The 11,956-nt window shown below is 37.1% G+C and overlaps 1 protein-coding gene across 1 annotated transcript; it reads right to left on the bottom strand.

Annotated features, from left to right (window-relative positions):
• Positions 1–1,772: 1,772 nt before the first annotated feature.
• On the bottom strand, positions 1,773–7,283 carry LOC134570217 (keratin, type II cytoskeletal 5-like). Its single transcript, XM_063428490.1, has 9 exons — positions 6,705–7,283; positions 6,316–6,530; positions 5,196–5,256; positions 5,007–5,102; positions 3,708–3,872; positions 3,287–3,412; positions 2,724–2,944; positions 2,581–2,615; positions 1,773–2,470 (listed from the first exon to the last, which is right to left on the bottom strand). Exons 1-9 carry the CDS (start codon positions 7,218–7,220, stop codon positions 2,214–2,216), a joined length of 1,692 nt encoding a protein of 563 aa, XP_063284560.1. The 5' UTR covers positions 7,221–7,283; the 3' UTR covers positions 1,773–2,213.
• Positions 7,284–11,956: the final 4,673 nt, after the last annotated feature.

Below are 11,956 nucleotides of genomic sequence, written 5' to 3'. Positions count from 1 at the left end.
ACTCTCATTTAACTTTTAATCAGACCATATGATAACAATTTCAATAACTTTAAATTGTTATGTTAAATGGCTGCATGTAATCTTAATTTATACATTAGCCCAAACAGTAATATAATTAGTGGCTAAAAAGACGATATACAATAACAATAATGATTAAGGATTGGTAAGCCAAAACGTATTTAAGGTGTGCTATTTATCAATAAGCTTCTTACTTCCTTGCTCATGTAACATGTCCTCATTTTGGTCGGATTACAAACCCCCAAGTATGCTAAATTTAAAGTATTTACCAAATTGCTTTTTTTGTTTTAAAATTCACACGGTGATTGTCAACTCACCACATCTTACTATATCTAGTGAATATATTCAAAGTAAACTATGTGTTACCAGTGCAGGGGAGATTTAGCTGTTCGTAGGAAAACAAAGTAATTTTTCTTACTGTTTTTTTTTTTTTACCATGGTATTTAACTCCCATAGTAAGACTAAGCTTTAACAATAAGGTTAATGATCTATCTATCTATCTATCTATCTGTCTGTCTTCATGTAGGGCATAATTTCCATGTTGGAAGTTTGCAATCTCCCATTAAGTGTGATAATTATTTACGGTATATCCGTCTTCTTCATAACTATTTTTATATGCTTATATATATTTCACAAACCCTTTTCTACAAATTGTTTGCTGCTTTTTTATACAGACTTTATTACAGACTTACCTGCACTTTTAATCCTGGGTTACTGGAAAGTGGTGAGTGGTACCTATTTTGGATTATATTGTTTCTGATAATCCCACTACCACTCTTTTATAGTACCCAGTGATTTCTTCTTCATATGCTTTGTTATTTGTCTCGTATTTATTTTCTACCAATAAATATACATGTAGTGGAACTATTTGATGTCCTTTATCCTGACTTTGGAAAACTGGATCCTGCAGCCATAATGGATCCTCTATTGCAGAGCCTGGTATGACTCTGGTCATGTGGGTAACATTTCAATCCTAGCCTTCAGCCATATATGATTTTACAGTTCACACTATGTCTTTGTGTTTCTTTGTTTTATTTTATTAATTTGTACTAATTTGTGATATACATTTGTATATTAGATTTTCTCACTGTGACACAAGTATTTTTTCAACTGGTTTATATATTTCTTGTGTTTGATTATAAACTTTTTTGAGTGTTGGGGAAGCACTTATTTATATATAATTTTGACACTTGTTTTGAGCACGTAGACATAATTTTTGAAGCGCCTGACACACTTTATGTTCTTCTTTATTTACAGGAATTATTTATGATGGCCTTTGTATTAGCCTGTATTTCTTTACATGGTTTTGAATAGGCTCTCTTTTCACTTGGCATGCAGAATGCTTCTACCATTGGTAATTGGTTGATGGACTGGTCACCAGGTTCTACCGATGACTTCCAGCCACCTTGGACCAGACCTGATACACTCATGAAAAGACCAGACTTGATACACTCATGAAAAGCCAAAAGTTAAGCTAGGATTCTGGACATTCACATTTGCTGTCGATGTTTAAAAGTGGAAGATATGATGTATGAATGAATGAAGAGTGCAAAATAGATCTAGTGTGACTCTATCTGTTCTCACACCTTGGATAATGCAGAGCAGAGTATATTGAGATATACAACACTATAGCTCTCGTAAAAAGCATGTTTAGGATATTTTGTTGCAGGAACATGTTCTCGCTGTGAGTATGATCACCTACTGCAGTTTAATTAGTAAGCTCTATGTTAAAATAATGCGAGAAGACAACAGCATAATTTGAGAATGATTGCAGTTTATTGATGAATAAGATAAGAGAGATGTTTGATAGAAAAAAACAATTAAGCAACAGCTAAATTGAATCTTCTTTTATAGAAACAGAAAACAATTCAGCCCATGTGCCAAACACAAAAAAAAAACAAAAAACACATTATATATTTTTCAATAAGCATTATGTTGGCTGCGTCAGATTACATATCTGATATAGTAAGGCTGCGGTTATTTCTAGAGTGGCAAATATCAAGGTTCTCTTGAACCATTTGACATTCTAGAGCTGTTAGTAATATACAAAAACATGAGTTCGCCTAGCTAACTTCAACAATGTAACTTCTTAAAATAAAGCACATAGGTTTTGTTTTTAAAACCACATGATTACATCTTTAATGTTGCCAATGGGTTTGATACACCTGTTACTACACAACAATGGGTTTGGAACTTTAATACCTCCTGGAACTTGTAGAGGTTTTTGATACAATTTTTACACTTGAGCTGCCACCCCCAGATCCATATTTTCCACTGTTTGAGCTGAAGCTTCCACCCCCTGTACTGTATCCTCCGCCAATCCCTTGTCCAGAACCAGAACCATATCCTATTCCGGAACCACCTCCAAATCCACTTCCACCTCCGAAACCACTTCCACCTCCATACCCATGAGAAGATCCACTGCTGTTGCCATAGCTTGAGCTCACAACAGCTGTTAAATAAAAAGAAACAAAAAAAATAGTTTAGCTCTTATGAAGTTTTTATAGAATGAATAAAGAGTTTTATAGAATTTAATTTAAAATATAGGGAAAGGTAACTTACAGATGTTTACTGGTCCCACACCTTCTCCTGCCAACCTGTGTATATGGAAGACAGATGTTGATTTTGAGTATGGTCCTTATGTCTCATGTAAATAAGGATGATGACTACCAAATTGATTATCATTTAAAGAAGAGGTAACTTACCTGCATTCCTCTCCTTCTAGCAATTTTCTGTAGGTGGCAATCTCAATATCAAGAGCAAGTTTCACATTCATCAGCTCCTGATACTCTTTCAATTGGCGAGCCATGTCCTGCTTGGCCTTCTGTAGAGCTTCTTCCAACTCATTCAACTTTTGCTTGGCATCTTTTACTGCAAGCTCTCCACGTTCTTCTGCTTCAGCAATAGCACTCTGCAATTTGGCACACTGGATATAAAAGTAATGTGTTAAAGTTAGATAAAATATACATTAAGTAACTTGACACATCTCTAACCATCATTGAAATATATTGAACAGAAAGATCCAAACAAAGTTGCCTTAATCCTTTTAAGGTCTTCTTGAAATTACATTTAAAGCATTCTATTGCAATAACGTCATTACAAATGAACAGTGCATTGCTAAACCCATTAATACAAATTTATTGGCAGAGATAAGTTTCTCAGTGATAGGTGGAATTCTAAGACAATGCAACAGTGTAATTCGTTCTTTGCTTCAGGCAATTCCTGTCTGACACTTTATTATTAGAGTCTGAAGAACTGTGAAACCTACTTGTTTTTTCACATTGTCAATTTCAGAGCGCAGTCTGTTAATCATTCTGTTTAACTCTGAGATTTCAGCCTTTGTGTTTCTAAGATCATCACCATGTCTTCCAGCCGAAACCTGTAGCTCTTCATACTAAAAATACAAACACAAAAAATATTTTTCCAACATATATGCTACATATAACTAATAAGTTAAACATTTTGTGACATTTGCTTATATATTTTTTGGCATGCTGGTATAAATTTAGATGTAAATATCTAATTTTTCAAATTCTCTCTTGCGTTCATATATTAAGGAGATATTTTTGTTTTGCTTTATTTTGGCAATAGTTTCTGCTATGCTGATGCTTTGCCAAAATGTAAGGCTTGGAATTCTGAAATTCATGAGGAAGGGTTGTTTAGACATCATTAGAACCATGCAGACTTACTTTTGATTGATACCAGGATTCTGCTTCTGCCCGACTTCTGTTGGCAATGTCTTCATACTGAGACTTCACCTCAGCGATGATACTGTTCAGGTCTAGTGACCTGTTGTTGTCCATAGACAGAACAACTGAAGTATCGGTGATCTGTGCCTGCATCTGTTCAAGCTCCTAAACAAAAGATAACATTTCTCGTGTAAACATAAAATGAATGCACAATCTTTTGTAACAGAGGTTTAGTAAAAAATTATAAAATGACAAATTGTAACTCCCTGAAACTATTAGCAGTGTAAGCATTTTGTTAAGAGATCTATTCAAGCTGATCAATCAGAGCAGGCTCATCTGCTCTGTGTTCGTGCGTGTTCTATCATAGTATTTCAATATTCACTGTTTTTATATACTGATTTACACTATGTTTCTTTCTCTTTTTTTTTTTTTTTTTTTTTGTTTTTATCTTTGAGTTGAAGTGGAGGATACATATGTGCCCACAGTTCTAAACTACCTATTGATTGTGTTTCATTTTCTACCATAAGGACTTTGGCACAATATTGGGATCATAACAGGTTTTGCACAAGATCACTTTAGTGATCTAGATACACCTGGATGGTTTTAAAATTAATAAGTGTGTTTTACACTATTTTGTAATTTCATGTTAGTCTTAAAGACACAGCACACCCATATGTGTTTTCTAATTTGTTTTGGCACAACAAGAATGTTTGTAAAGTACAATCATGTACCAGGCACTTCCCTTTACTAATTTACCCCACCCATGTTGTTGCAATAAAAAATGGCATTATAAGGACTATGGTAAGTATGTGTTAAGAAAAAAAAGCAATTTTTCTGCACCCTCCATCACTTTATGCTTATGCTGTCAAGAAACTGAGCAACTAATTATGTCAAGATTTTTGAGTATTTTTGATAACATTGTCACACTCTCTTTCCTTTGTTGTCTTATGGGGCTGCCATTTCAGAATGTAAAGGTAGACCTCATTGAAGTAGTTGTTTCCAAATATGAGTATACATTTGGGCAGAGTGTGCCAGAGGTTGAATACATGGGAGTTAATATATATATATATATATATATATATATATATATATATATATATATATATATATATATATATATATATGTATAAACATACATGTCAGACAGACAGACAAACAGACAGACAGACAGCATGGATAATCTAAAACAAGTGAAAAAGATAAGATTTTAGCAGCATTCTGAAAAGCAGATGGCACCCTGGATTTAGTGCCTAAGGTTGATTAATAAGTTTTGATTGACTAAAGAAATTGTGTTTTTACCATGCAGTAGAGAGTTCTCAGGAAGTTGATCTCATCTGTCAGAGCATCCACCTTGCTCTCTAGCTCTACCTTGTTCATGTATGCAGCATCAACATCCTAAAGATAGTAAAAACACAGGTGTGCGTTATGTTACGTAAAGTTCTGCCTTTGTAGAGTACAAGAGCCAAGTAGAACTGAGAAGGACCTCACCTTTTTAAGCACAACAAATTCATTCTCTGCTCCTGTGCGCTTGTTAATTTCTTCTTCATACCTGTCACACAGGAAAAAAATTTAAGTTGATCTACATAAAAAAGTATTATATCATCAACCTTGTGTTAAAAGCTATGACAGCAGAATTGGACACATTGCTTAAAAAAAACACTATAAATCAAATAACCTTTATTCCTAGCAACATTTCAACCAAAATATCCTTTTTTTTTTTTTTTTTTTTTCATGAAATGCCATCTATAAAGAAATTTCAACAGAAAGCTTTATGACCATGTAAAATATGCCAGCGTTCTGACATGCAAGAAATTGCCTAATACACAGTCTCAAATACAAGTCTAGACCAGATAGAAATAACAGTATTTCTTTTTATGCAAGTAGTGGTTATACTTGTGTCAGAGATATAATCACCCAGTACATTTGTACATTTGATCCATGTTAGTTTTACTTCACACTTATTTAAAACAGTGAATGCCAATGTTAAATCTGTGTTAGGTCAGCAAATAGTGTATTATTCTGTACCATAATAATTATTCATTTACATTAGTTGCTAACTGGCAGATGGCATAAATTATCTAATGCAAAACTCTGAATGCCAAAACTCTCAAACAACCACTTTTTATATGCATCAAATCCTTCTTAATAGACCACCTTTGCCTAAATCCACTGTCCCCTGTGTTTTTATCCTCCCTTTTCTTACTCTTCATTGTTGAATGAAAATGTGTATCACACACTGACTTGTAATTATTCACTATGACTAATGTTTCTGTGTTGTTTTGATATATATTATCTCACTTTTATTTTCTGAAATGTGATTCCTTAATAGAAAAAAACTAAAATTGTTAACCCCTTAAGGACCAATCTTCTGGAATAAAAGGGAATCATGACATGTCACACATGTCATGTGTCCTTAAGGGGTTAAGGAACTTTTCCTGTCTTAAAAATCGCAAATGCCGCCTCCACTTCTAGATGATTAATTCAAAATCTACTACAATTCTAAAAAAGAAGTTACTATTCATACAGATCTTTCCTATGTAAGTCAATGCTGATTGATGTTGTAAATAGCACATACATGACATGTTAGGAAGGTAATGTATCCACTTACTTGTTCTTGAATTCCTCTACAGTATCCTGCATGTGTCTGAGTTCTGAATCTAAACGAGATTTATCATTTAATAGACCATCTAGTTGTCTCCGCAAAGTATTAATGTAGGATTCAAATAGAGGTTCCATGTTGTTTTTAACTGTTTTCACACCCTGCTCTTGCAAAAGACTCCATTTTGTTTCCAGTACTTTGTTCTGTTGTTCTAAGAACCGGACCTGTAGAGCAACAGCAAAAAGAAAAAAACAAAACTTAGCTTTGTATGCAAATGGTACTCTATGAGGTATTGTAATTGAAAGCATATAACCACAAATGATAGCTACGTAGAAGGATTTAAAAAAAATCTTTGATTTATTGTGAAAAAAATAAATAAGGTTAATTAATTGGCTTACCTTGTCAATGAAGGAGGCAAACTTGTTGTTAAGGGTCTTAATTTGCTCTCTTTCTTCTGTTCTCACTCTCTGAATGGCTGGGTCAAATGACAGATTGAGTGGTGCTAAAAGACTATGATTAATAGTAACTTCTTGGATACCTCCAGGTGGGCACACTGGAAAACCAGCACCACCACCACCAAATCCTTGCCCACCACCAAATCCAAATCCTTGACCTCCACCAAATCCAGATCCTAGTCCTCCACCATATCCTGCTCCACTACCGGCTCCTGAACCATATCCATAACGGGACTGTGAACCGATGGAAATTCTATTGCTTGCCCCTTGATTCTGGAGACTTCTGCTGCCAAAGCCACCAAAGCTAACACGGCCAGAGCCTGCACCTCCACCGCCTGAACGACTGACAGAGAGTGTGCTGAAGTTGCTTCGGTTTGCCCCAGGTGCAACAGCAGAAGCGGCACTGAAGCCTTTCTTGCTTCCTCCAACAGAGTATGTTGTTTGCCGATACACAGACATGGTCCTGTTAGTTGTAAAATGATGTGATGCTGAGGATGAGCAGAAGAGATGCAGAGTGAGATTCTTAGTGGTGCAATTCCCCTTTTTATCTGTCTCAGTTAGTGGGTTTGGTCATAGGGTTACGTATGTGTCATCTTACCTCAATAATGGGCTTGGCATGCCTTCCAGCGATCTAAACACTGAGCTCATATCATTAACTCACACCTATAATATCTGAAGTGCAGCACACAAAAAGCTCATATTCTTTGTGAAAGCTCTGTCTCCTTCCAGACCCTGCTCTGAAGGTCTAGACTAGGTTTAACTTCACATATTACTTTATCGTTTGACTTCTGTAATCCTTGGCTCCTTGAATTACTGATTGAGAAATAAAATAAGATCCTGATCTTAGAAATAACTTGTTTCTCATCTGCATTCAGATTTTTTAAATTTTACGAACAGTTAAAGTTTAAGTTGTAAATTGAAAGAAAAAGAAAATTATTATATATATATGTTTGTTTAGAAACCTTCAGCTCTATGTGTTATGGAAAGGAAACTTAAAATATTACTAATAAAATAAACACAGAAACAAATGCTTGGAGAAAGGTCTTTACTGAAAGGAATTTAAAACATCCTTAACTTCAAATATTTTATTTACAACACAACTAATCATATAACTTGTAACAAATCCCTGTAATTTAACACCTAAGTGAATACACCACCATTGCAGCCTTTTATAGCCTATATAATACCATATAAAAGTGTTATCCCCCATTTATCCAGACAGGCAAATCAACATTCCAAATAAAGACCACAACGTAATTAAAGTAAATTTACAGAAAGGGTGGAAGGATGGGAAGCTGCATAAACTTTACATTTAGGAGGTTATTTTTTTTAGATTTACCTCACAGACCACCACTTATATAGCCCCACTGCCCGCGCAAAAACTGTGCCAATCAAACGTTCCCTGGCTCCCAGCCAATAGCGAAGTGCTGTGGCAGCGCAAGTCAAACTGCACCAAATAATAAATGCAGGAAAAGATGGGTGAACTATCGACTCCTCCGGTCCTTCCAAACACATACAGACAAGGATCTATATGTCCCCTGTCTGTTCAGGATGGATGGATGGATGGATAGATAGATGATATTATGCAATGAACACAACATAAATTCAGCATGTTCTTTTTTAGTATGGAAAAATAACAAACATACAAAATAAGATTTTTCATAACCATTTCATAAGGATATTCTGTAAAGGAAAAAAAAGAAAAATAATTGTTAGGCTTACAACCAGGGTGGGGTATATGTTCTCATGATTTGTCAGTAAAACTTCACTGTTTCAGCTTGCATGAAATTGCACATAGTGTAATAACCAAGGGTAATAACGTCATGTCTCTACATTGTGGTTAAAAAGTAATTTCTTCTCAAAGCAATGTGGAATGATTCATCTCTGCCCAGTTTTATACAAATATGACTGTAAAACTAAATAAACCATATAGCACTCCTGTATTCCTGGCATGCATGTTGTGCTACCCAAAAATATATTATACATTTCTGAAAGCATATTAAATATCTGATATTACCTAACTTGGAGATTGTGTACCCTATTCATGTGTAATTAATTCATACATATTGTGTGTGTCCAGGGGCAGTACAAGAATTCAAAAACATGCAGATTTTTTGGAGGCAATTGCAAGATAATAGCTTAAAGGGTCAGGTGTACTAAAACAAAGTGGTGGATTTAGGGATAGCAATGGAGCACCCCCCTCCCCCCCCCCTCCCCGCACCGCCAAAAATAATGCAGCATCAAGGCTCATGCAGCACCCAGACATTTTTTTCCCTTTCAGTGAGTGTACAGCGTAGGAGCGCCGGGTGTCACGTGGATACCCGGCACTCAGTTTGCCACCATACCTACTTGTCTGATACTGCAATTTGCAGAAGGGTTGAGGGAGTGAGCGGAGTGAATACTCCAGACTGTGGCATTACTGTGGAATTACTACTGAGACAATAAGTAAACCCTCAATTGTAGCCCCAATGCTCCATTACAGTTCCATTCCTCCAACTGAAGCCCCTATATGCCACATCAGTCTCTTCCTCCCCAATTGAAGTCCCCAGCCTTCCTACTACAAACCCTTACTTCCCCTTACTCCGCAGTAAAGCCTCTCACCCCCAGTAGTCTTTAACCCCCCAATTGTAGCATCTATTCCCAACTACAGGCCCATCCCCCCAATTGCAGCTCCTATACCCTGATACAGTCCCTTCCCCCAATTGCAGCCCCTAATCCCCTACTATAGTCCATTTCTCCCCTACTAGAGCCCCAATGCCCCACTGCAGCCTCTAGCTCACCCAATATAGCCCCTATCCCTCCCACTACAGACCTTATCCCCAACTACTTCCCTAACCTCACTTTTACACCCCATACCCCCACTAAAGCCCCTACTTCCTTTTTACTAGACATGTGCGATTCATTTTGTTCCAAATCTACATGCGTACGAATTTTATGACATTCAGTGTTTACGAATGTCCGAAGTGACAAAGTGACAAAGTTTGGTAGTTCGGAAGTGCTGAAGTGTCGAAGCTCCGAAGCGCCAAAGTGTTTTGGAATTCTATAAAGTGATTTGTATTTCTGTGCAATGACGTCATATCCTGTATGTGTCACATCGCGGCTGCCAGTGGACCCTGAAGGACATGCGAGGCATGCCACCTGGCATGGGATGTTTGTCCCATGCAGTCTCACACAGTCTCTATTGCGCATGACTGCATTGGACAAACACCCTTAGCCAATTATTATATAGGATATATAAAGTAGACATGTGCAATTTGTTTCATTCTAAATGTATACTCATACAAATTCATGCCATTTGGACATTTGGATGTCAATGTCCGAAGTGCCGAAGTACTGAAGTTTCGAAGTGACGACGTTCGGCAGTTGCCGAACCTAACCGAATGCCATTGGTCCGAATTGCCGAAGCAGACACATTTTTTTACTTACACGAATTTCTGAACCGAACCAAATTTTTGGCCCTTGCACATCCCTACTTACTACAATCCTTACTCCTTACTGTATTTCCATATCATACCCACTATTGCAGTCCATATCCCCCACACTATAGCCTCTTTTCCTAAATGCAACCATCCACCTATTTCAGCATCAACCCAATACTATAGCCCCTACATTTCCTAACCTCCCAATTACAGCCATATCCACCTCTACAGTCTCTAATCCTCTAGATCCCCTGACACTCAACTATAGCACCCTGTCCTCAAACTACAGCCCTTAACTACAGCAACTAACTCCTCAACTACAGCCCCTATTACCCCACTAATACCCATTACCAGTGCCCCTCCCAAGATTAGGTTCTGGATCGGCTTCTGTTAAAGCTTGATGTTGAGGCAACATGCTATGTCTTTTCTGTAAATGTAATGAATGATATTTCTGTTACATCTACTGTACATTTTTACTTTTATGCTAACATTTTAGACCTTGTGTGCAATGTTGTAAGTTGGAGGACACTGTATACTGTCTAAAGCTGTTCATTTACAGATATTTTTTTTTTTTAATTCTTTATTTTTGTAGTGCATATGATGTTAACATACAGGCACGTGGTACCCCAAAGGCAATCCACATGCATATTTCCAAAACAGAGTGTATAACATGGAAAGCAATTGAGTACAGTAGAACGATGCACTATTTTTTATATTTATAAACATGTTTAACTCGTAGTGAATTAAAGAGCTTGAACAGCTGTAACAAGTTAGGGCTAGCTTTGCCATCGTAGAGAGGTATCTAAGGAGTAATAAAGCCGCTCCATAACCCTGACCCTGAGTATCAATATGACAAATCATGGCAACCATCAGAGGTAATAAACATAATAATAATAACAATAGTAGAGAAATAATAGAGAAATGAAATGCAATCTACAACCTCGCTGGTAAGAAATATATCTGGCTTATACCCTGATTGCTTTAGGTCGCTTGTGAGTCCGCTTGTGGTGTTCAGTCTACGTCATGCATAGGCCATGCAAAGTGTTGTCGCCCAGTACCCGAAAGAAGAGAGTGTGTCACATATACTAAACATTCAGGACTAGATGCTGCTCGTAAGGTCATGTGGCCTAGTGGGAGTCGTAGTGGGAGGCCTCCTTCTTAATATCCTATAGGATCATAATATGTGGTTGCTATGTCTCAGTGGGGCCCTGATAAATTTTCCAGTGGTCTGTGCGAGAAACATTTCGGTCTGACATGAAGTGTTATGACAGCATGCGCCTATATAATAGTATACAGTACAACATAGCTCGGGTTCGTCACCATGGCTACTGAGGGAAGAGTGTGAGGCCGAGCTAGAAAGTTACTTGTGTGTGCATTTAGGTGTGCAGAGTGTAACGGGCGCATTCAGCCACAATAGTATGCTTGATCAGCGTAGTAACAAACTCAGTAACCAAGCAGGGGTCATACATTTGTAGATTATGCGTTTTTACGGATAAACAGTAATATTCGTGGAGCTGTGCGGCTAAGCCACTCCGGGTTAATCAACCGTGGATTAGTAGCCTCTCCCCCTAAGGTGTTGCCTAAGGTAAATTCTGTACTTTTGAACAGCGTTTTTACTAAACAATTTGTGTCCCGTGTATCCTGCTCATAAAAAAAATAAGGGGGGGTTGATATGTGGGGTCTACGGGTAAGAACGGCTCTACATCTTGGTGTACCCCTGTAAAACTAAATCAATCAAACCAGGAAACCATAAAGTAACGTAACCACAAAAGTCAA

Source organism: Pelobates fuscus, chromosome 1 (assembly GCF_036172605.1).
Source record: "Pelobates fuscus isolate aPelFus1 chromosome 1, aPelFus1.pri, whole genome shotgun sequence".
Classification (NCBI taxonomy): Eukaryota; Metazoa; Chordata; class Amphibia; order Anura; family Pelobatidae; genus Pelobates; species Pelobates fuscus.
The sequence above is the reverse complement of the archived record's forward strand: the minus strand, read 5'-3'. Positions and strand labels throughout refer to the sequence as shown.

What these genes read in the sequence shown, in the direction of transcription:
- LOC134570217 (XM_063428490.1), bottom strand. Translation starts at nt 7,220, where the DNA reads ATGTCTGTGTATCGGCAAACAACATACTCTGTTGGAGGAAGCAAGAAA. An exon ending in TGAGAACTCTCTACTGCATG is followed by an intron (nt 3,873 to 5,006) that starts GTAAAAACACAA and finishes TCTTTTGTTTAG; the next exon opens with GAGCTTGAACAGATGCAGGC. An exon ending in AATCCTGGTATCAATCAAAA is followed by an intron (nt 3,413 to 3,707) that starts GTAAGTCTGCAT and finishes TTGTATTTTTAG; the next exon opens with TATGAAGAGCTACAGGTTTC.